The sequence below is a fragment of the Pituophis catenifer genome, unplaced genomic scaffold, assembly GCF_029215685.1.
Source record: "Pituophis catenifer annectens isolate HBS135680 unplaced genomic scaffold, rPitCat1.0.hap2 SCAF_1, whole genome shotgun sequence".
NCBI lineage: Eukaryota > Metazoa > Chordata > Lepidosauria > Squamata > Colubridae > Pituophis > Pituophis catenifer.
This window is the reverse complement of record NW_027256881.1, coordinates 334,597,179-334,620,096: the sequence shown is the minus strand read 5'-3', so window position 1 is coordinate 334,620,096 and position 22,918 is coordinate 334,597,179. Positions and strand designations below refer to the sequence as shown.

The following is a 22,918-nucleotide window of genomic DNA, read 5'->3' as shown; positions in this document are numbered from 1 at the left end:
GATGCAGGCAGCATGCAAAACCATACCCCTTCTGGTCCACAGAAAAAACTCTCTCCATGGATCCAGTCCCTGATGCCCAAAAGGTTTGGGGGGCCATTGCATTAAGCCATTAAGGGGCTTTCTATTTGAAATTAGGCTATAGAGGGAGGAGGTAAAGAAATAGAGAATAGGATTTAACAGGGAAGCTTGTACACCAGTGGTGGGTTGCCCCTGGTTCGGACCGGTTCGCAAGAACCGGTAGTAAAACCGGCTGGAGGCCCTGCCCACTACCCCAGATGTTATCATTGGTGATTTGCGCATGTGCAGAAGCTTCCTGTAATGCGATCCCATTGTGAACTGGTAGTAAAGGTAAGTAGACCCCACCCCTGTTGTACACAGTTAGTAATTCACACTTGCGCTAAGGCTGTCCCAAAATAAGGGCAGCATGGCTGGCTGGGGAATTCTGGGAATTGAACTCTACACATCTTAAAGTCACCAAAATTGAGAAACACTGTCCTAAAGAAAAAAATGAAGTACCATTACAGGAATTCTATTTCCTGACGTACAGACTTCCACAAACTTCCAACTCATTCATCCTATCCAAGTCTCCCAGAAACATTTAGTGGGAAACGCATGTGGATCTTTCATTTTTTTTTTTTTTTATTCCTCTTTCAAAATGAATGGATGGAGAATTCTTCCCGTACTTCCCACCCCGATCTCTCCCCATTGCTTGAATACCCGGAATAAATGTAATCCATTCCCTGGGGACATCTGGAGGGGACAGAATATGGAATATTAAAACAATAGTATCTAGGAGTTGTGATGAAGCTGGCAAGTGACTCCCACTCCCGCCCAATTAATGCCGAGACGCGTAGAGCAGCCTTGCTGTATCCCACAAACAGTTCTTTTGCAGGCTTCCGGGTGAAAAATTCCAGGTGGTTGTTTGCCATCCCCACCCCTGGGGAAATCTGAATGAAAGTCAATTGTCCTTCAAGGGCTGCAGCGGGCTGGACAGCCAAACTGAAGCAAGCTGTTTTTGGCCAGCATGCAAGGTGCTTTGCCTCCCGCCCCACCCTGCCTATGGCTTATTGCTATCAATGGGTCACCACGCGGAGCGTTAAGAAAACGGGATCTGACACAGGAAGTGAGAAGATGGACGGAGGCCACAAGAGGGTAGCCCTGATGGAGATGTTCATGGTTTAGAACAGTCTGCAACGCTCGAGTCCTATGGAGTCCTGCGAGGAGGTGCAATTAGAGACTCCGTCTCAGGCCCCTCTTCAGCCAGGACAGCAGCTGGAAATGAGAACAGCTGGAAAAGGCCCTTGGCGATGGGGAAGAACCACCAGGGGAGACTCAAGAGCCCTGCGCAGACTAAGCCTGCAACAGAGGAAGGATGAATAGAACTACTCCCATTTTGCAGATGGGAACATGGAGCTTGCAGCATCAGTGGCCTTTTCCTTCGAAAGCCAGAAATGCTTCCTCTGCTTCCCCAGGCCCAGTCAAGGTGGGCGGTCCTTGCCAGAAGGGTCAGACAGGTGGAGCTGCATTAACCAGACAGATCTTGTGAGATGAACTTGCGTAAGCGCTCCAGGTACTGGCTGTAGAGTTCAATGTCGTTGTGGCCAGCTCCTTCCACCCAGAGAGGCTCCACTGCCTTCGGGCAGCGCTCGTAAAGGGCCAAGCCATGAGAGAAGTCGATCACCTCATCTTCGGTGCCATGAATGAACAGCACGGGGGAAGTGATGCGTGACACCTTGTCTATACTGTGGAAGAGAAAAGGGATACAGAAAGCAATGGTAGATTATTGCAGTGGTTCTCATTCTCGGCAACATGTATGGGCTGGGGAATTCTGGGAGTTGAAGTCCACACATCTCAAAGTGGCCAAGGTCGAGAAACACCCAAATAGAGCCTGGAGACTGGACTGTCATCTCTCAGAAATAGTGTAGGGCAGTGATGGCTAACCTTTTTTCCATCATGTGCCAAAAGTGGGGGGAGCGCGGTGGGGTCACACGCATGTATGCCCACATCCATAATTCTATGAGCCCCACCCATCCCGTGCTCTCCCCGCTTTTGGCACGTGATGGCACGGTGGCCCCTGTAGGCCCGGTTTTTGCTCTCTAAGGCTCCAGAGTCTTTCTAGGAGCCTGGGGAGGGCAAAAACGGCCTTCCCCACCCCCCCAGAGGTCCTCCGGAGGCCAGAAACAGTGTGTTTCCTGACTTCTGGTGGGCCCAGAAGGCCTGAAAATCAGCTGGCTGGTGCATGCATGTGTGCCGGAGCAGAGCTCGTGTGCCCACCAATATGGCTCCGCATGCCACCTGTGGCACCTATACCATGGGTTCTCCATCACAGGTGTAGGGTCTCCTGCTTGGGCGGGAGTTGGACTAGATCAGGGGTGTCAAACTTAAGACCCGGAAGCTGGATCTGCCTTGCGGGATGCTTAGATCTGGCCTGCGAGACTGCCCTAGAAACAGCAAAAGACTGGGCCGCGGTGCTTCTGCCAGCGAAAACGGATTTCGGGAGGGCCACGTGCGGCCTTCCCAACCTCTGTTTTCTCTGGCAGAGGGTTGCAGGAAGCCGTCACAGCCAAAAATGGAGCTTGGGATCCCGTTTTCTCTGGCAGAGCACTCGGGCAACCATAGCCCCCTCCCCGGACACGAGTGATGTTTTGCTGGCCACACCTATCCCGGCCATGCCCGCCCCCCCACAGGTCAAACAACCCTGATGCGGCCCTCAATGAAATTGAGTTCGACACCCCTGGACTAGATGACCTACAAGTCTCTTCCAACTCTGTTATTCTGTTAAGAGCCCCTCTTCTCCAGGGGGTAGGAGGTCTTGCCTTGCAGCATTACCCTGAAAGAGAAGCTGGATAGTTCTGCATGCTTTAGTCACTGAGCAACAGTTAGATCGGCAGCTTAAATTCTGTAAATTCCAACAACACCAAGGCACACCATCCTTCACTGGAATTTACAGACAACCCATACAAAAACATCGAAACAAAAATTAAATGGCTGAAATCAGAGATTGCTAATATCATGGATTTGCAATTGTTTTACTCAGGATCTGAGTAGATTTCAACCAGAAAGACACGCAACCTTAGCCCTTTTAAATTAAAATGAATTTATTTGGGGTTGATTTAAGGTTTGCGGGATTTTCAGAGGCAAAATGAGCAGCTTATGTCTCGCCAAAGCTCAAAGCATCTATTTCTCTGCTTTTTTTTAAAAAAAAAGCAAATTCCCAAATGATGCAGTCCCTCATTATGACACACAAAGTCTGCCTTGTCACTCAAAGGGAGTAACTCGTGTCATTACAATCTAAGACCCAAGATACTTTTGTCCTGAAAAAAAATGTGCAAATGGTGTGTCCTTTTGACACAGAATCAGCGCTCCATCGGTGAGTTACGGCCTCTTGCTTAAACACGAAATAGGCCTCTTTTGTCAGGAGAAAAATCAGGTTACATAATATTCCTGATTGCCAGGGAAGAGATTATCTGTGCAAATGACCACAAGTCCCTCTAATATAAGTCCCACTTCCTGAATTACAGTGAGCAACGTGCTTTGAAGGTGAACGTATTCTAAATCGGGGGGTCTCCAACTGTGGCAACTTTAAGACCTGTGGACTTCCAACTCCCAGAATTCCTCAGCCAGCTTTGCTGGCTGGGAAATTCTGGAAGTTGGAAGTCCTCCAGACTTAAAGTTGCCTGTTCTAAATGGACTATAGGTAGTCCTCATTCACTTGATTATTCAAAGTTACAACAGCACTGAAAGAGGTGACTTATGACCGGTCTTACGACCATCGCAGCAGTCGCCCCAAAGTCACATGATCAAAATTCAGGCACTTGGCAACCAGTATGTATTTAGATGGTTGCAGTTATTCCGGGATTATGTAATCACCTTTTGTGAACTTCCCAGATGGCTTCTGACATGCAAAGTCAATGGGGAAAGTTAAATTTGCTTAATGACTTTATTCCCTTAGCAACCGCAGTAATTTGCTTAACAACGATGGCCAAAAAGGTCATAAAATTGGGCATGGCTCACTGAACAACCATCTTGCCTAACAACAGAAATTCTGGTTCCAGCTGTGATTGTAAATTGAAGGTTACCTGTATACTGCATAGTAAATCAAATTAGTAAATCAACTAACCAAACAAATACTGAGCTGGTACTTCTATTTGTAACTAAGCGTAAGATGACCAGCATCTACACTAGGCTTCTCCAAACTTGGCAACTTTAAGACTTCTGGATTTCAACTCCCAGGATTCCATACAGGCTGAGGAATTCTGGGAGTTGAAGTCCTTAAGTCTTAAAGTTGCCAATTTTGGTGACCCCCTTATGTATACGTAATATAATAACAGTAACAGAGTTGGAAGGGACCTTGGAGGTCATCTAGTCAAACCCCCTTGCTCACGCAGGAGACCTATACTAGGGATTCAAACCGCCGAACTGCCAACCTTTCTGATTGACAAGCTCAGTGTCTTAGCCACTGAGCCACCCCGTAGGAAGCTCACACTGAAAAGCTTTTTGGAGTTGCATTGAGTAATTATCTGATGTGAACTCTGCATTGGCGACGGGAAGGGCATCCGGCCAGTAAACACTCAGCTCCATTCAATTGCCCCAACTCCACCCCAATGTAAGGAATTACAATGTTATTAAAAAAAAAGACAAAATAAATAAATAAATTGGCAGGATAGACTTTTCAAAAATCATCCTTCCAAAAAAGAAATTAAAAGATTTGGAGGGACGGCGAACAGAAAAGCCTAAATCCAGCAGACTGCAATAGTAAATTTTGCACCTGCCCCTCCTTGACTGACCTCCACACCCACGTTCCCGCTTTCTCAAGGACTTACTTTGGGAAAGCATCAAAGCAGTAGGTCTTTTTGGTTTCTGGGAAGGCAACGCGCATGCCCGAAGTTAAAGGTGAATGTAAGATAACAGCTGCGCACTCATAGCGGGAGGCCAGGTCCACTGTGGGCACCGTCCCAATGCTTTGCCCGTAGAGGATGATGTTCTCGGGGCTAATCCCATATCTGTCCAGAGAGAGAGAAAGAAACCACAGAGGTGCCATCGCAAGGTAAATTACATCTTTTATGTTCCTTAGGTACCGCTTGAAGAAATACAGTTTGTACAAGGGATGGAATTTGCTCTCTACAGGTGTACGAACTTGGTCTCCAAATGAAACTTGACAGGTTGATGCTATTTGGGGCTACTTGTCATGACTAAGGGAAGGAACATCCTCACATGAAGGCAATCCAGCTCCAAAAAGATGCTGGAATGAACAGGGCACCCCAGCTTGTCTGTGTTTCCTACTGATGAGCCACCAGAAGGCACCTAGCAATCTCACTCAGTCCGAAAATAGTGGAAGGGTAGGCAGGCTGAAACATGCGAAACGTTTATTTTCCTCTTCCCCACTACTCCTGTACCCCTCCCCCCACGCCCCTCTCTCCCTGGCCCCCAAAAAACATTTTGCTTCCTCCTGCTTAACTCTGTCCTTCTTCTGGGTAGGTGGGCACATTTTCAAACTCGGCATGAGGCAGCAGCTGCCAATTATTTTGTAAGAAAACATAGAATTAATAGAAGAGAATATTTGTAGCTCAGGGCTGAACGGTGCTCTCTGAACTTGGTTCTTTTCTTGCAGACATTTTCATGACCAAACCAGGTAGCATCATCGTTGCTAACAGAGCTAGTAGCTACTAGCACTGATGATGTTACCTACGTTGGTAATAAAATTTCTGCAAAAAAACAACCAAGCTCAGAGAGCACCAAGGGTCCTACCATAAAAAGAATTGTCAGCCTTACCAGGTAAATCAGACAGGAAACACAGCCAGAGGAACTAATTCTACTTCATTGTAAAACTATACTACTCTGTTTCCCCCAAAATAAGACATCTCCTGATAATAAGCCCAAGTGGGCTTTTTGAGTGCATGGCAATAAGGTCAAGCGCTTATTTCAGGGTTCAACAAAATATAAGACAGGGTCTTATTTTTGGGGAAACACGGTAGTATACCCTTGCAGGTGTAAAAATACAGTTCTCCCACCAAAAATACAATTCCCTTCTCGGCCTCTTGTCTCGCCCTTTATCCAGATGCAGGCTAAGCTGTCTCTCATCTGATTATTCCCTAGGTAGCATCTCTAAGCGCAGTCTCTCAAGCTCATTTCCCACATACCACTACATGATTCTGAAGATATTTCAGGGCTCTAAGAAGCCAGTATAGTACCAGAGGCTGCTGTTCATTTAGCAGTGCTGTTAACTTCTCATTTTTGCTTTTTGTGTGTGTAAAAAAACAACAGCCCAGATGAGACAGAAAACCTGGTGGGAACCAAAATAGGTGTCCACAGTCACTCTGGCAGCTCCAGGGACTATTTTGGGCGCTAAGATAGGCAATGAACAAGTACAGCTTTTGTTTCATTTGTCTATTTATGGCTTAATGGACAATATATCTATCCATCTTTCTTGGCCTCAAAAACTAAGAATGGAGTCTCTATTTAGGAAGTATCTGATTTCTGAGAAAGCATTTAAGGAAGAGGCCTCCGAATGCCCTTGCGGGAAGCTGATGAATTGATCAATCCAGACACTGTTATGAAAAATCCTGGAGCTTTTGAAACAGCAACAAAACCCAAGTCTGGTGTTGCTTTTCTTGGGGACTCACCGTGTGCGTAAGGCCTGCCAGGCTGCGTCGACATCAGCATAGAGGTTCTTCTCTGATGGTTTCCCTGTGCTGGCACCGTAGCCCGAATAGTCGTAAGAAAAGATGTTGCAGCTAATCCGGGTGCCCAGGCTGATGTAGAAGCTACACATCTGGCCCAGATCCACAGCATTGCCATGTGAGAAGAGAACGGTGAACCTGAGGAGAAGGAAGGGTTCAGGAAAAAGCAGTGGGATCACACCTGATCCTGAGGTGCACCCAAAATCGAGTGGTAAAGGCCTACTCTTTTGCAGGACAGAGTGTAACACTTCAGAATAGAAACAGTCCTTGACTTACAATAGTTCTTTTAGCAATAGCACTTAGCAATAACACTTAGACTTATATACTGCTTCATAGTGCTTTTACAGCCCTCTCTAAGCGGTTTACAGAGTCAGCCTATTTTTCAGAGTTACGACTTTTGCAACATCCCCATGGTCACATGACCAAAGTCAAGATGCTTGGCAGCTGGTTCAGATTTATGACCGTTGATGTGCCCCAAAGTCACGTGATCCCCTTTTGCGACCTTCTGACAAGCAAAGTCAACGGGGGAAGCCAGATTCACTTAACAATTGGGTGACTAACTTATCAACAAATGATTCACTTAACAACTGTGGCAAGAAAGATTGTAATGTCATTGCAAAGCCCGTTTAACAAATGTCTCACTTAACAACAGAACATTTGGGCTCAATTGGTAGTCGTAAATTGAGGACTACCTGTACAAATATTTAGGGTAGTATGTTCTAATTTCAGTCTGTATTAAAACATCTCACCTCTCTCTCTGCAAATAGAAAGTAGCCCAATTGTGGGGTGGGGGAGGTACAAGAGGTTGGTGAAGAATCCTTCCCCTCATTAAATAAGAGCAGGAAACTTTTATTTAATGCCATGTTTTGTTTTTTAACATGAGAATCCCATTTTAAACTTCTCTGCTATTTTCAGAAATGGTTCGGCCTCCTTCCTCCATTAGTCTCTACCATCTCATTTTGCCCTGGATCAAGGTTCATTTCATAAGGCCTCTTCCATACAAAAGTTTAGGCCCCTGTGTGAAATATGCTTAGATATGACTGTCTATGCTTGTAAAAAAAAAAAAATCACAACATGATGAAGGGGCAAATTCAGAGACTGCTCATTTCGAACCACACAGAGGAAGAATGCATCATGCCAGTGTCACAATTTTTTCCCTGTAGCCCACCTCTGTACAAACACAGCACACAGGTAGACCTTGACTCACAACTATTCATTTAGTAGCCATTTGAACCATTTATAAAAGCACTAAAAAAAGTGACTTATTGACCGGTCCTTGCACTTATACCTGTTGCAGAATCTCCACAGTCATGTGATCAAAATCTGATCACTTGGAAACTGGCATGGTTTTAGACACATACAGCATCTTGGGATCAGGTGATCGCCATTTTTACCCTTCCCAGTCGGCTTCCGACAAGCAAAGTCGATGGCAGAAACTGGATTTATTTCAGGACCATGTGATCCACATAAGAACTGCAGTGCTTTGCATAACAACCATGGCAAGAAAAGATAATGAAAATGAGTGGAACTCAATTAACAAGCCCCTTCCTTAGCAATGAAAATTCCAATCCCAATTGTGGTCCTAAGTCGAGGACTATCTGTGTTGGAATCAGATGAGACAACAGCATAGTTCATGTCACCTTTAGGAGCTCAGAGGTGCTACTTTCAAACACTTACCCCAGATTTAAAACACAGGCACAATTTTCCCTTTCTGCAGAAATCTAAAGAATCACAGAGAAGTTTAGCACTGCTACAGATTACAGATTAACAGAGTTGGAAGGGACCTTGTAGGTCATCTAGTCCAACCCTCCACCCAAACAGGAGACCCTACACCATTTCTGACAAACTGCAGTCGAATTTATTTATTTATTATTATATATTTATATTTATATTATTTATATTTATATTATTTATATTTATACTTATATTATTTATATTTATATTATTTATATTTATATTAATATTTATATATTATTACAAACAGATGGCCGAAGTCTTAAGTATGACACTTTCACCTTCAATGGCAGTTTTACATAAATCAGTTCTCAGGGGTTACTTTGAGATTTATCGCTGTTTCTACTTCTTACATAAAAGATGGAGACTACCAGAATTTCTACAGATCCTACCAATGTCTATAAGATAAATACTGTCATCACCCTTTCCCCATACTTTCTGCTACAGGAAGAAATACAAGCAAGAATTTTCTTCTCTCAAATTTACTATCACTACAGTGGTCATCCACCCATCACTATAAAGGACAGTGGTTTTTATTTCGGAAAGCTAACTTTTGGATGTATTTCTTTTTCAAGCACCCACTTTGGTCCTTTATTTGGGTCATTTAACATCTACCAAAGAAATGGCTCCATTTAATGCGTAGTCTCCCACAGTCATGTGAAAAGTATGGGAATTTAATGGTCCTTTTGATATAAATTTGCATGTACTGATTTTAGATAATTTTATTAGAATGTCTGTTTTGTAAAGTTTTTCTCGGTTTTGCTCTTGAATCTTCCGTTGTAAAAGCAAAGTTATAAACAAAAACATGTTTATGAATATTATTTTGTGATTTCCCCCCCCCCCAGCGCACTCTTTTCGAGTTTATCCTTTATTTTTCCCAGGAAAAATAAGGTCACCCTAACCCTATTCTATATAACGGACAAAATGAAATAAGGCCATCTAAAATAGAAAAACTTTCTCTCGGCATTTGTACGATCATTTGGCACACAATGAGAGATTTGATCTTATACAGGGGAATTATTTCAATCTGCAAAATCCCAAAGATACCCAAATCTGACCTATTCCTAGGAATAATAGGGCAAAATGGGTTTAAAAAAGAGAGACAGTCAGCTGTTTAGAACATGGAAAGTATTTTTTTTTTTCATTGTTGAGAATTTACGGCTTGACTCCAGTCCTGCATCAACAATGAAGAACAGAGACAGATTCCCATAAAAAAAGGACCGGAAACTGTGTCTAGGGAACGCCCTTATACACAACCACCAGCCATTTGTCAAATTAAGGAAAGAAGCTGCTCCCACCCCATCTCTAGGCCTCAACCAACTCATCCAGCCTAACCAGCTGGCCTTAGTGGCTGAAGAGATGCCTTGATTTTCTGGCAAATGATCTTTTTATGGTTGTTCAACAATTGTGTCCTAAGATTCAAGGCATCAGCCCTTAAAAGGGTTCCTCTTGAACACCTTTCAAGGGTTAGGTTTATCAAATTTTGGCAAGTTTAAGATGTGTGGACTTCAAGTCCCAGAATTCCCCATCCAGCATGACTGGCTGGGGAATTCTGGGAGTTGAAGTCCACACACCTTAAACTTGCCAAATTTGAAAAACACTGCAAAGGAAAGGCCGCTCAGGACAGAACCTCCTGCATTTATTAAATCTCATTTCAACTTAACCGCATGAAGACAACTTCAACATAAATATCCTATTTGGAAAGAGAAGCTGCTGCTTTTCCGTTTGCTCTGATTTTAAGTTAAAGTTGTTTTTAAAAACCCACCTCTTTCAATTCTGAGCTCTGGGATGCCTGGTTAAAGGCCATGTTACTCTTTCAATTTCTAAAACCATTTGTAGTGATTTTAGAAACTTTATATTACATGTTCAGGTGTTCGATTTATGGTGAGGTTTTTTTCACCCTCAGCATATATTTATTATTATGGTTTGTCTCACAGTTAGCCAGAATGGATTGGGTATTTTTTTATCTACCTATTGAGTCCTTCCCAAGGACCTGGGAATCATTATTTACTAGTAGCATAATCCTTGCTAATGTTGCTGCTGATTTTTCTTGTTTTTATTGTCCCGTGTCTCTTTCTTCGCATTTCATAGTGCCCAGAGAACAGCAAATAGGTGGGAAGTAAACAATCATAAATATAATAGTAACTTTTTTTATACATTTATTTTCCAGTTACTGTGGCCAAGCTATTCAGACTCTCTTTTCCGGTTCAGTTCTGGTTTTGCTTACTTGGAAACATCCCCTCCTCAGGTCAGTAAAATTTACTTCTAAGTAAATCTGGAAAGAAGCCTACACAGGTATGATCACAATTGACCCCAACATTTATGTTGCTAAGCAAGATTTCCTCATTGATTTTCTTTTCAGAAGTTGTCCCAAAGGTGCTTTCTTTCAAGAAGCCACTGGACTTTCTTGTTTTTTCTTTGAAAGATGTTTCACTTCTCATCCAAGAAGCTTCTTCAGCTCTGACTGGATGGTGGGGAATTGAAGGATTTATTTTTATTTTTTTATTTTTATTATAACACAATATGACAAACACAAAACATATATATATGTGTGTGTGTGTGTGTATGTATATGTATATGTATATGTACATGTATTGAACCTATGAATTAAAAGAATAAATATTTGACCTTTACAGGGAGGAGTCATAAAATATGGGTGTGGCTGGCCGATGAAGTCCAAAAAGACAGAAATAGTGCTATCCCAGTCTCCCATAAGTCTCAGAACAAACAACACAAAATGTCTGACAAGCCTGAAAGTGGTGATTTGAGATATCACCCCACCATGGCCATGTAAACAACTTGATCTACATAGGAAAAAAACCCTGACTACAAAAGTATTATATATATGTGTGTATGTATGTATGTATGTATGTATGTATGTATGTATGTATGTATATATATATATATACACACATATATATACACATACACACACTCTCTTTTTACAGCTATACACCACGAAATAGCTATAAAAAGGGAATTGAAGGATTTATATTCCTTGAGAACAGCTGTCATTTGCATTGTTTTAGAAAGTTGTTGAGGCCACTTGGAGATTTACCTGTGTCCTCAGGGTCACCTGAGTAGTGCAAATGGGCGTGGAGCCTTCATGAAACTGCTGAGATGACTGTGTTGTAAACTGGAGACAGATGATAGATGAGATAGAGAACCACTGGCTTGAAAGAGGGGTTAAAGAGGCCATCTATGTCAAAATTGAACAGCCTTCTCTCAACAGAGGGGGAAGGATACGACATCGTCTATCTCCAGTGTACAACAAGTCCTTTCAGCAGTTCCAAGAAGGCTCCACACCCATTTGCACTACTCAGGTGACCCTGAGGACGCTGATAAACCTCCAGGTGGCCTCACTGATTCTCTAAAAGGATGCAAATGACCAGCTGCCCGCAAGGAATATAAATCCTTCCATTCCCCACCATCCAGTTAGAGCTGAAGAAGCTTCTTGGATGAGAAACCAAACACCTTCAAAGCAGTGGTGGGTTCCTCCCAGTTCGGCCCGGTTCAGCCGAACCGGTAGCGGTGATGATATGATGTCACCGAACCGGTTCTCTTTGTTCGGGAGCTGCCCCCCCCCGTTATTCTTATCTTTTATTTGGCCCCACCCCCAATCTATTCGCTGCTTCCCAAGTCCCAGCTGATCGGCTAGAAGGAAAAAAACTGTTTAAACTCTTGCCACGGGGCTTCAAAGCGCCGCCCTACAGCTGACCAGTGTTAAAAGGCAGTGTGGTGGTAAACTGGTGCCTCCAAAAACAAATGGGTAGATCGGAACGCTCCAAGAACAAATGGGCAGACTGGTACAGCTCTGCAAGCAGTTAAAAGCCTGGTAGACCAGTACCTCTGCTAAATCCTAAAGAATTGTCACATGACCATCAAACCATGCCCACAAAATAAGCCATGCCCACAGAACCAGTAATAAAAAATTTTAGAACCCACCCCTGCTTCAAAGAAAGAACAAGAACGACCAGTTGCCTCTTGAAAAAAAAAAACATCTTTGGGAGAACCATGATCTGGATGACTGAGAATCTCCACAGACCTTTTCAGAAGCTGGCATCACAAATGGGGATCACATGACCCTGGGATGCTGCAACGATTGTAAATCCATGCCAGTTGCCAAGCACCTGAATTTTGATCATGGAATGCTGCAATGGTTATGTGGGAATTGGTAATAAATCGCTTTTTCAGTGCCATTGCAACTTCGAATTAAACAAATGGTGGTAAGTCAAGGACTACCCATATATAGTAATTCCATGTATTGATAATAAATGGGAGGGAAAACACAGGTGCAAAACTTTGAGGCAGAAGGTAAAACTTCCCACTTGCAGCTCACATGTTCTGAGTACGTCATCCGTGCTCGATTCCCTTGAGAACTGGGCCCCGGTGACCCCCCACCAGCCAGGCCCCAATCTGATTTAATTAAACTTTGATAATTTTCACCGCACGGAATAAATACTGGGACTCTTTTGGCAAAATTAAGCCTGACATGTTAAGCTCTCAAGGGGCTTAATTCTTGCACCTATGAAGGTTTTTTTTTTTTTTACATTGTCATGGAAACAGACTACAAAGGTTGGGGCCCAATCCCCTTGAGCTTTCCAGTTGTCTGAGCAACCCCTATTTTTTTTTTTAAAAAAAAAGAGATGTGGGGGGAGAGGTCACAAGCTCCTTTCATTTCCAGGCTTATGATTATCCAGAGGCACCTGCAACATAGCAAGAATTTATACACCAAATGACAGCCCCAGATTAACTCAATTAAGCAGCTTTGAACAAGGCTGATGTTCTTAACTTTGTTGTTTAACTGTTCTTAGTCAATACAGTCTTCCCCCCACCTCCCTCCCCCAAGTGTCACCAACAATGATCGCTGGCTCAAACTGTCGTTTTAAGAGAGGACTTAGCAGCAGAAGATCTGCTGCCCTCAGCTAAGCAAAAGAATGCTGGGCCTCTCACAATTCCGTGCGAACGGCTTCAGAAACTGAGATGGAATCCCTGAAAATTCACATTTACCATCATGACATGGACATGGCTAGTCTAGTGAAGAGAAGGACCAGGGGAGACATGAAAGCAGTGTTCTAATATTTGAGGGGCTGCCACAGAGAGAAGGAGGTCAAGCTAATCTCCAAAGCACCTGAAGGCCAGACAAGGAATAATGGATGGAAACTGATCAAGGAGAGAGATTCAACCTAGAAATAAGGAGAATTTTTCTGATAGTGAGAGCAATCAACCCATGGAACAGCTTGCCTTCAGAAGTTGTGGGAGCTTCATCACTGGAAGCTTTCAAGAAAAGATTGGACTGCCATTTGTCAGAAATGGTGTAGGGTCTCCTGCTTGGGCGGTGGGTTGGACTAGATGACCTACAAGGTCCCTTCCAACTCTGTTAATCTGTATATATATACTCTGTATGTACTTTGTATGACCTCTAACAAGGACTTGATGAGACTCTAGAAAGAGTGCAGAGAAGAGCAACAAAGTTGATTAGGGGGCTGGAGGCTAAAACATATGAAGAACGGTTGCAGGAATTGGCTTTAATGAAATGAAAGACGAGGGGTGACATGGCAGCACTGTTCCAATATTTGAGGGGCTGCCACAAAGAAGAGGGGGGTCAACCTATTTCCCAAAGCACCTGAAGGCAGGACAAGAAGCAATGGATGGAAACTAATCAAGGAGAGAAGCAACCTAGAACTAAGGAGAAATTTCCTGACAGTTAGAACAATTAATCAGTGGAACAACTTGCCTCCAGAAGTTGTAAATGCTCCAACACTGGAAGTTTTTAAGAAGAGACTGGACAATCATTTGTCTGAAATGGCGTAGGGTTTCCTCATTGAGCAGGGCGTTGGACTAAAAGACCTCCAAGGTCCCTTCCAACTCTAATTATTCTGACTTGCACAGTTATACAGGTGTTCCTCGACTTATAACCACAACTGAGCCCTCAAATTTCCATTGCTAAGCAAGACAGTCATGAAACGAGTTTTGCCACATTGTACGACCTTTCTTGTCCCCGTGGTTAAGTGAATCACTGCCGTTTTTCAAATAGTAACAATAATAAGCGAATCTGACTTCTCTGTTGACTTTGTGGGAAGGTGGCAAAAGGTGATCAGATGACCCCAGGGACACTGCAACGTCATAAATACGGGCCAGTTGGCAAGTGTCGAATTTTGATCATGTGACCGCAGGAATGGTGCAACGGTTTGAAAATGAGGTCATAAGCCACTTTTTAAAGTTCCTTTGTTAAGTTCCAGTGGTCACAAAACAAACAGTTTGAAGTCATAGACCAGGGGTCTCCAACCTTGGCAACTTTAAGACTTGTGGACTTCAACTCCCAGAATTCCTCAGCCAGCTTTGCTGGCTGAGGAACTCTGGGAGTTGAAGTCCTCAAGTCTTAAAGTTGCCAAGGTTGGAGACCCCTGTCATAGACTATCTGTTAACCCAATATCCCTGACACCGCACTTCTACTCATCTTTTCAAATGTACTCACCTGGCGCCAGGTACGCAGCGGACGTACATGCAACTCACTCGGTTCCCTCGGCTGCTTTTGGTAAGGAACACCTCCACGGTGTCCAGTTCTCGTTGGGTGTACTGGAAATCAGCTCGGTCCGTCAGATGAAGCTTCCAGCGAGCCATGGTGCCACTCCGGGAAGCGGCGTTGCTGGTGCTGCCCGCAGGATCTGGCTCTGGGACGATTGTATAGGTGGGGTCTGGAGGTAGGAAGGCCAGCTTGGCAGCTATTCGACTGGGGCACGGCGGGCAGCAGAAGAGACAGCAGAGTTCACTAACCGTCAGCCCATTCATGGCCGCGGATGGAATCGAGAGGAGGGACTATGGGGTACAGGGTAATATTCAGGGAAAAGCAGGAGTCCCACAAGCAGGCAATCCAACCAGTTAAGGAAATATTTCAGCCTCCAGTGAAATACAGCAAGTCTTTAGCACATGTCCGCTCAGAACAGCCATCACTGAGGGGCTCTGCATTCCAGCATGGAGAATCTCGAAGTCTCTCTCTGCACATGAGTTTCGCTGCACAGGATCCTAAAAACAAAACAAGAGAGGAAATTATTTTTCCCGCCCATCAAGGAGATCCAATGAAGACAATGGGAATGGTCGTCATTCATTGATTTCAATGGATCTTCTTACTGGAGGTGACTCTAGGCTGCTTACAATTAAATAAGCTTACATAGTTAAATCTAATTCAATACAGGCAGTCCTCATGTTACAACCATTCGTTTACTGACCGTTCGAAGTTACAAGTTCTTGTGGTCATGTGATCAAATTCGGCCGCTTGGCCACTGGCATGTATTTCTGACGATTGCAGTGTCCCTGGGATCATGCGATCACTTACTGTGTCCTTCTGACAAACAAAAGTCAAAGGGGAAGCCAGATTCACTTAACATCTGTGTTATTCACTTAACAACTGCATCGATTCACTTAACAACGGTGGCAAGAAAGGTTGTAAAATGGGGCAAAACTCACTGCGTTGCTTAACAATGGACATTTTGGGCTCAATTGTAGTCGTAAGTTGAGGACCACCAGCTGTATTTTCCAACGTTAGCCATTTTTAAGAGGTGTGTGTGGACATTTTTAAGATGCATTGCTGGCTGAGGTATTCTGAGAGTTGAAGTCCACACATCTCAAAATTGGTTAAAGTTGGGAAACAGTGATCTAATCTAGTCATCAAATACTGTGTGGAAGCCCAGCTAGTTGTCACAAAATCACCAGGATTAGTCCAGCAAAATTCAGGTGCAAAATGCCATTTTTCAATGGTATGATTTGGGAGTTTTGGAGTCTTTATGAAAGGTATGACAGCTGTTTGCCGTCTACTTCCATTCCAAGTTTTACTTATCCTCCAAAAAAACCCCAATGAACAACCTCAATGAAATTTTCTAAAGGAAACCAATCCTGACTGTTCTTTGGAAGGTGAGATACTGAAGCTGAAACCCAAATACTCTGGCCACCAAAGGAGAAGAGAGGACTGGTGGGCAAAGACCCAGATGTTGGGAAAGACTGAAGGCAAAAGGAGAAGGGGACGGCAGAGGACAAGATGGTTAGAAAGTGTCATCAACGCAATGAACATGAATTTGGGCAAACTCTGGGAGACAGTGGAAGACAAGGGAGCTTGGCATGCTATGGTCCATGGCATTGCGAAGAGCCAGATATATAACTTAGTGACTGAACAACAACAAATAAAATTTCAACCATACTCCAAGTATTGATATCACCTGTGGCCTCCCAGTTCCTTCTAAGTCAAGTTCAGAGGTGTTCTATATCAGTGGTCCCCAATCTTTCCGGCGTGGCGGATGGGCAGGGGGGAAAGGGGATGGTTCTGTGTGAGCAGCAGACACGTCCATGAGTGCATGCACCTCCATTTGCACACAAGTGTGAGCACCTACCGCTCACACAAATGGAGCTTTGCTCCTGGTCGTGGACTGTACTATATGATCCCTGTACTATATGATCTTGAGATTCCTTCTTATTCAGTGATAAGAAAGCAGCTTAGAGCAGCAGGAGTAACATAGGACCTGGGATGCTAGATTGTTCACTGGCCCTTTAAAACATGCCTAGTCTACCCATAAACTTTCACACAGAAACCAGCCTCATTAATAATCTTCTCACAGATTTGATCATCCTACACAACAAGAGAGCAGGGAGGGGGTTAACATGTACAAGTGTTCACTCATTCCTGATTTGCAGCCAATAATTTATCGCACACATATGAATGATTAACCAAAACAATGATATAAACATATCCATACAATTTCCGCTAATAGAAATATCATAAAGGAAAAGGGACTTTTTCTACAAAAGCTGAACGCAATGTAAGGTGGAAGATTGGATCACAACATTAACTGAACTTGCAGAAATGGCAAAGTTGATTAGTTTGGTCAGGGGGAAAAATAAAAAATCTTGACGAATGTATATTTTCTTTTATGTACACCGAGAGCGTATGCACCAAGACAAATTCCTTGTGTGTCCAATCACACTTACTTACTTACTTACTTACTTACTTACTTACTTATTTATTTATTTATTTATTTATTTATTTATTTATTTATTTATTTATTTATTTATTTATTTATTATTTATTTATTATTTATTTATTATTTATTTATTTATTTATTTATTTATTTATTTATTTATTTATTTATTTATTTATTCGATTTTTATACCGCCCTTCTCCCAAGGGACTCAGGGAGGTGCACAGCCACAATAAAATATGTATATCCATAAAATTTAAAAACAATTTAAAACATATTAAATAATTTGGCCCAGATTAAAAACTAAAACATCCATTAAAATTCGTTATTAAGCCAGCCCAGCCTGTTGAAACAGTAAAGTCTTAAGGGCACGATGAAAGGTACGTAGGTAAGGGATCGTATGAATCTCCGGGGGCAATTCATTCCAGAGGGCAGGTGCCCCCACAGAAGTCTTCATTGGCCTCCACTTGGCCAATAAAGAATTCTATTCTATTCTATTCTATTCTATTCTGTTCTGTTCTGTTCTGTTCTGTTCTGTTCTGTTCTATTATTATTCTATTCTATAATAAAATACTTTTTAAAAAAAAAACTCGAACCTTGTATGGACTTTTTGATTAAAGAAGAAAAATTAAAATGAGAGGAAGAAGTTAGAGAAATGTTTTAATATGACAATGACTGGATAGAAGGGCAGAAGGCATTATTGTATGTTCTTCTCTTTTCCTTTTCTTTTCCTTTTCAATTTGCTTTTCTATTATTTTCTATCTTTGTTCTTGCTTGTGCTGTATACTTTACAAGATTACATTGAAAATGTGTGTGTGTGTATATACAAAGCTGAACAGAATAAAATTGGACATATTGTATTTTCATTTTAGGGTTTAAATTTGAAGGAATTTTTTTGGGTGTGGCATCCCCAATCTAGATTAAATCTAGGTTAAACTAGGTTTAACAGACCTACAATAACTTTTGTTCTGGCAGCATTCACACCTCATGTAAAGAGACCCTTGTTTACTTTTTGTGTAATGTCTTAAGTTTAAAGCTTGTTTTTATCCCAGAGCTATAATTGCACTCAACAATGAACTAAAGGGCCACCATCAATGAGCTGTTGGATAGCATTACTTGGTCTGTTGTGTGGATGTTTGGGTGGTTTAGGGGTGGGGAATTGTGGTGGGTGGGAGTGTGTTTGGGGATTGTTATGTGTGTTGGGCCTGGTCTTTGGGTGTTAAGTGAATTTCATTGTATGGGTATACTGTGCATACATGTACAATGAGAATAAAGTTATTATTATTGTGGCATGATCCCAGCCAACTGTGGTTTTTAAATTTATTTACAGTATATTCCACCTTTATTATTTTAATAACTAACTCAAGGCAGCGAACATATCCAACATAACTTCCTCCTTCTATTTTCCTCACAACAACAACCACAATCAGTGAGGTGGGTTAGGCTAAGAGAGAGTGACTGGCTCAAAGTTACCTAGCCGGCTTTTATGAAGTAAAGCAAGTTTCATGGAAAATGTGAACCCAACCAGCCAGAGATCAAACCCAGGGTATGTTACTGTTACTTCTTAGAATTAGCAAGAGGCCATCCAAACCATCCAGCTGTCCCAAAGATACTTTTTCTAACTGAAGAAAGCTTCCTGGATGAGAAGAGAAATGTTTTCAAAGAAAAAAAACCCCCAAGAAAGTCCAGTTGCCTTTTGGGGGAAAAAGCACTTTTGGGACAACTATGACCTGGATGATTATAAACCTCCATAGACATCAAGGAATCCAGCTGAACTTCCTGCTCAATGTCATAGTGATAATAAATCTGAATGATTAACATTTGTTTACACCCCATTCAATACAGAGAAGTTTTCCACCCCTCTAATTCTACACTTGATGTCAGCACTTCAAGCTGCATTTACTCTAGTGCTGACATAAGAAGGAGAAGTGAAGGCGTCTGGAAAGGGACGTTTGACTTTTCACCTCCTTATTTTCCCTGGAGATAATATCCCCTAGGAGATGGGATGGGAGGGGGGAAATTCCTTTGAGTTGGAGTAGATTAGGGGTAGAATGACTTGGAAGATGGCCAATGAGTGCAGGGGAGTGGGGAACGGAAAGGGAGGGTTTGGGGGCTGGAAGTCAGTGTTGGCTTCGATGGAGCCGGGTTTAGAATGTCGTGCTTAATAAATAGGAGTTTTTCTTCAAAAACTTTGTTTGAAATGCAATTTATTTGAGACGACCTCAAAACTTGACACTTGATCTGTTCCTACCACAAGAAAAAATTCTGAGTTCTTACTGGGCCGAAAAGTAAGATGTAAATGTAGAATCATCACAATAATGCATCAATGTCCATTACAAACAATGATATCAAAATCATGACTCAGGGGTCATTATCAGAACCCTCTAATCAGGACTGGAAATAAATATTTCAAGGAAAAGGCCCTTAGGAGTTGGATTAATACGATTTATTCAGAAAATAGGTTGATAGCAGAAGAATTGCAACAAGTACTTTGGCCTTCCAATCTGAACTTTATATGTAAGCATATGAAAACCACTAGTGTTTGGCTTGGCTTCGTTGATTTTTTGGTAAAGAGGAGAGAAAATTGGTCTTATGCTACAGCTACTAGGTTTATTATCGGCATGATGTCACTCTCACAGGCAAGACATCTTGCAAATGAAGAGATTATGTAATTTACATCATGTCCACGATAAGCATATCATCATTTGCATGATGACATCATGTGGCACGATCATTAATTCTCTCCAAAGACTTCTATGCAACTTTGAAGATGCTACAACCAACTCACAGAATATCCCTCCCAAAACTCCTATGAACAATGCAACTACACCTGTTCTTCACCCAGGCACTTTTCCAGGGTCCAATGCATCCCTTCCTGATCACCTTGGTAACATTCTCAATCTTGGTAACATTAAGATGGGTGGACTTCAACTCCCAGAATTGCCCAGCCAGCTGGGAGTTGAAGTCCACCTAATCTTAACCTGGTCAAGATTGAGAAATACTAACCTAAAACTATCCACAAGATCTTTGTTTTCCCCCCAGAAAAATAAGGAGTATTTTGCTGTTTTGAAAAAAATAAAATAACAGCAGCAGCAGCAGCAACTGAATTTGTGCAGGTGCTTGCAACTGTAAACCAGTGGTCCCCAACCTTTTTATCGCCGCGGACCAATCAGCCTTTGATAATTTTACCGTGGCCCGCTGAGCGCGCGCAGGGGTGGGGGCTTTGGGCCACACGTGCGTACCTGCGCGGGGCTCTCTTCCCTGGAGCCTTTGCGCACGGCCCAGGAGCCTTTGCGCTGCAGCGTTCATGTCCCCTGGCCGCTGCGCGGCCCCGGTGCCAGGTACTCCACGGCCCGGCACCGGTCTGCGGACTGGGGGTTGGGGACCACTGCTGTAAACCATACAACCATAGGATAAGATAAGGCTGCATCCACTCATATCTCTGGCATCAGTTTCAGAGCCTCCAAAGCCAATCCAAACCCCACATTGCTTGTGCCAGGTTTATACACAGCGGCCACAACATCATTAGCAGAATACTACAGCTTCCCCCCTCAGCAGTCTCTGAGTCATTGGAAAGCAAAATGGACCCACAACACACTTTAAACGATGGTCTTTCTTCCCCTTCTACACAAAGCCCCCAACCACCATTCCCTTTCAGTTGCATACTCCCAAAGCCCCACTAGACATACTGCATTATCCTACCCATTATCCCCAGCCAGCATTACTTCTTCTACCTATAAGGACATCAACCAGGCCTCTGCGCTTGGGCACTTTCCAAGAGGGCCTAACTTTATCCCACTTTCCCAAACTCTTCTTGCTGGGGATCATGGGCACTGTAGTTAAGATGCGTTGAAAGGGCTGGGGCGGGTCAAGGCAGAAACCGCGAAACTCACCCTCCCACCCCGTCAGTCAGACCCTACCTTTATCAGAGACCAAGAGAGATTTTCTCCCCACTTATGCACACCTGGAGTAAAGCCCGCGCGGGGTTTCCACGGTGAGCATGGTCAAGCGATGGCTCGCGGAACTGTTCGTGGGTGGAAACGGGAGGCCAGTCCACGAAAAGGGTGGGGATCGCTATTATTCCGGCAGGGCAGGAATTGTGGAAATCCCGAGCGAAATTCTCTCCAACGGTCCCCGATTAACAGCGAGAGATTCTTTACGGAACGGACAAAACCGAACGTGCGGAGAAACGGGAGGTCGTAGCGGCAGATGACATCATCCGAGCTGTCACTACACACACACACATACACACACACGAACATCTACACGCGATGGTAAGTGGGGCACTTTGGGGAGCCCGACACCCGCCCCCCCAACCCAGATCTCCTCCCGAGCAGCCCTGCAAGCAACGCTCCCCAACCACTTTTTTTCCCCCACCCCCTTTGGCGCAAGAGGTCGGTGGTGAGCCCGGGCGAACCGAGTAACACACCACCCCTTGCAAAAAAAAAAAAAAGGGGGAGACCCACAACACGCAAGCGAGCCCCAGGCGTCAGATACCGCATCCCCGGTCCGGAATACCGGAGAAATCCGCCCGCCGAGCGCCGAACTCGCCGCCCCAGGCTCGATCCTCTCCAAGGATGGAGAGGCGGCGCGCATCGCGCCCGGACGCCCCAAACTCTCCCTTTGCCAGCGTGGAAGGCAGGCAGCCAGCAAGGCAGGCAGGCAGGCAGACCCCGCGAGGCTCCCGAGCCTGCCGCCCCGTCCGTCCGTCCTTCCCCGCCCGTAATCACCGGCGCCTGGCCCCCTGCTCCGCTTTGCCAGCGAGGTTCCCCCGTCGCCTTGGGCGCGCACCGGTTCCGCGAAGGGCAGCTGGCGAGTCTCTCCCTTCGGCCGGCAGGTGGGCTGTCTGTCCTCCGTTCCCCTCTGCTGTGGTCGCCTCAGCTCAGCCGCCAAACCCTCGTCCGGCCCGGATCTGTTGTTTCCCGGCTCCCCTTTGGGAGCTCCAACCGGGCGCCCCTGCGCTCCGCATTACGCGTCGGGCCTGCAAGTTGGAACGAGCGGCCGCTGCTGCGTCGGGCCTCCCACCCTCTGGCGTCTCCTCCTCCTCCCGGGGAGGCGGATGTGACAGCGCGACGCCAGCGCTGGAAATGACGACACCCGGCCCGGGTGGGGCTTTGAGGAGGCAGGAATGGTGGGGAGGGTCTCCAGGGGAGACAAGGGGAGCTCCCTACCTAGGCTGCGCTGGCCATGGGCGTCAGTTTCCGAGCTGGGAAAGGCTTCGGAGACCCTGTTCGTGTGGCTTGCAAAGCCGTGGCTTAGAGCGGGGTTTCTCAAAATGTTCCCCGGGACTTTTGGGTGGGGAGCTCCTCCAGGACCCACGACCCTCTTTGGAGACCTTGTTCTTGTGGCTTGCAAAGCCGTGGCTTAGAGCGGGGTTTCTCAAAATCTGGTCCCCCCCAGTTCCCTTGTGTGTGGGGGGGTGTCTCCCAGGACTTTTGGGTGGGGGGCTCCTCAAGGACCCACACCCTCTTCGTGTGGCTTGCAAAGCCATGGCTTAGAGCAGTATTTCTCAAAATGTGGGTCTCCCCCCAGGAC

At 44.4% G+C, this 22,918-nt stretch overlaps 1 protein-coding gene across 2 annotated transcripts; it reads right to left on the bottom strand.

Annotated features, from left to right (window-relative positions):
• Positions 1-615: 615 nt before the first annotated feature.
• Positions 616-22,414, bottom strand: ABHD17A (abhydrolase domain containing 17A, depalmitoylase). 2 transcript variants are annotated; one of them, XM_070943719.1, is made up of 5 exons: positions 22,114-22,414; positions 14,893-15,440; positions 6,624-6,818; positions 4,824-5,003; positions 616-1,742 (listed from the first exon to the last, which is right to left on the bottom strand). In XM_070943719.1, exons 2-5 carry the CDS (start codon positions 15,204-15,206, stop codon positions 1,526-1,528), a joined length of 906 nt encoding a protein of 301 aa, XP_070799820.1. In that variant the 5' UTR covers positions 15,207-15,440; positions 22,114-22,414; the 3' UTR covers positions 616-1,525. The 2 variants fall into 2 exon arrangements, with proteins under 2 accessions (XP_070799820.1, XP_070799812.1); XM_070943711.1 differs by having other exon boundaries at positions 22,175-22,414.
• Positions 22,415-22,918: the final 504 nt, after the last annotated feature.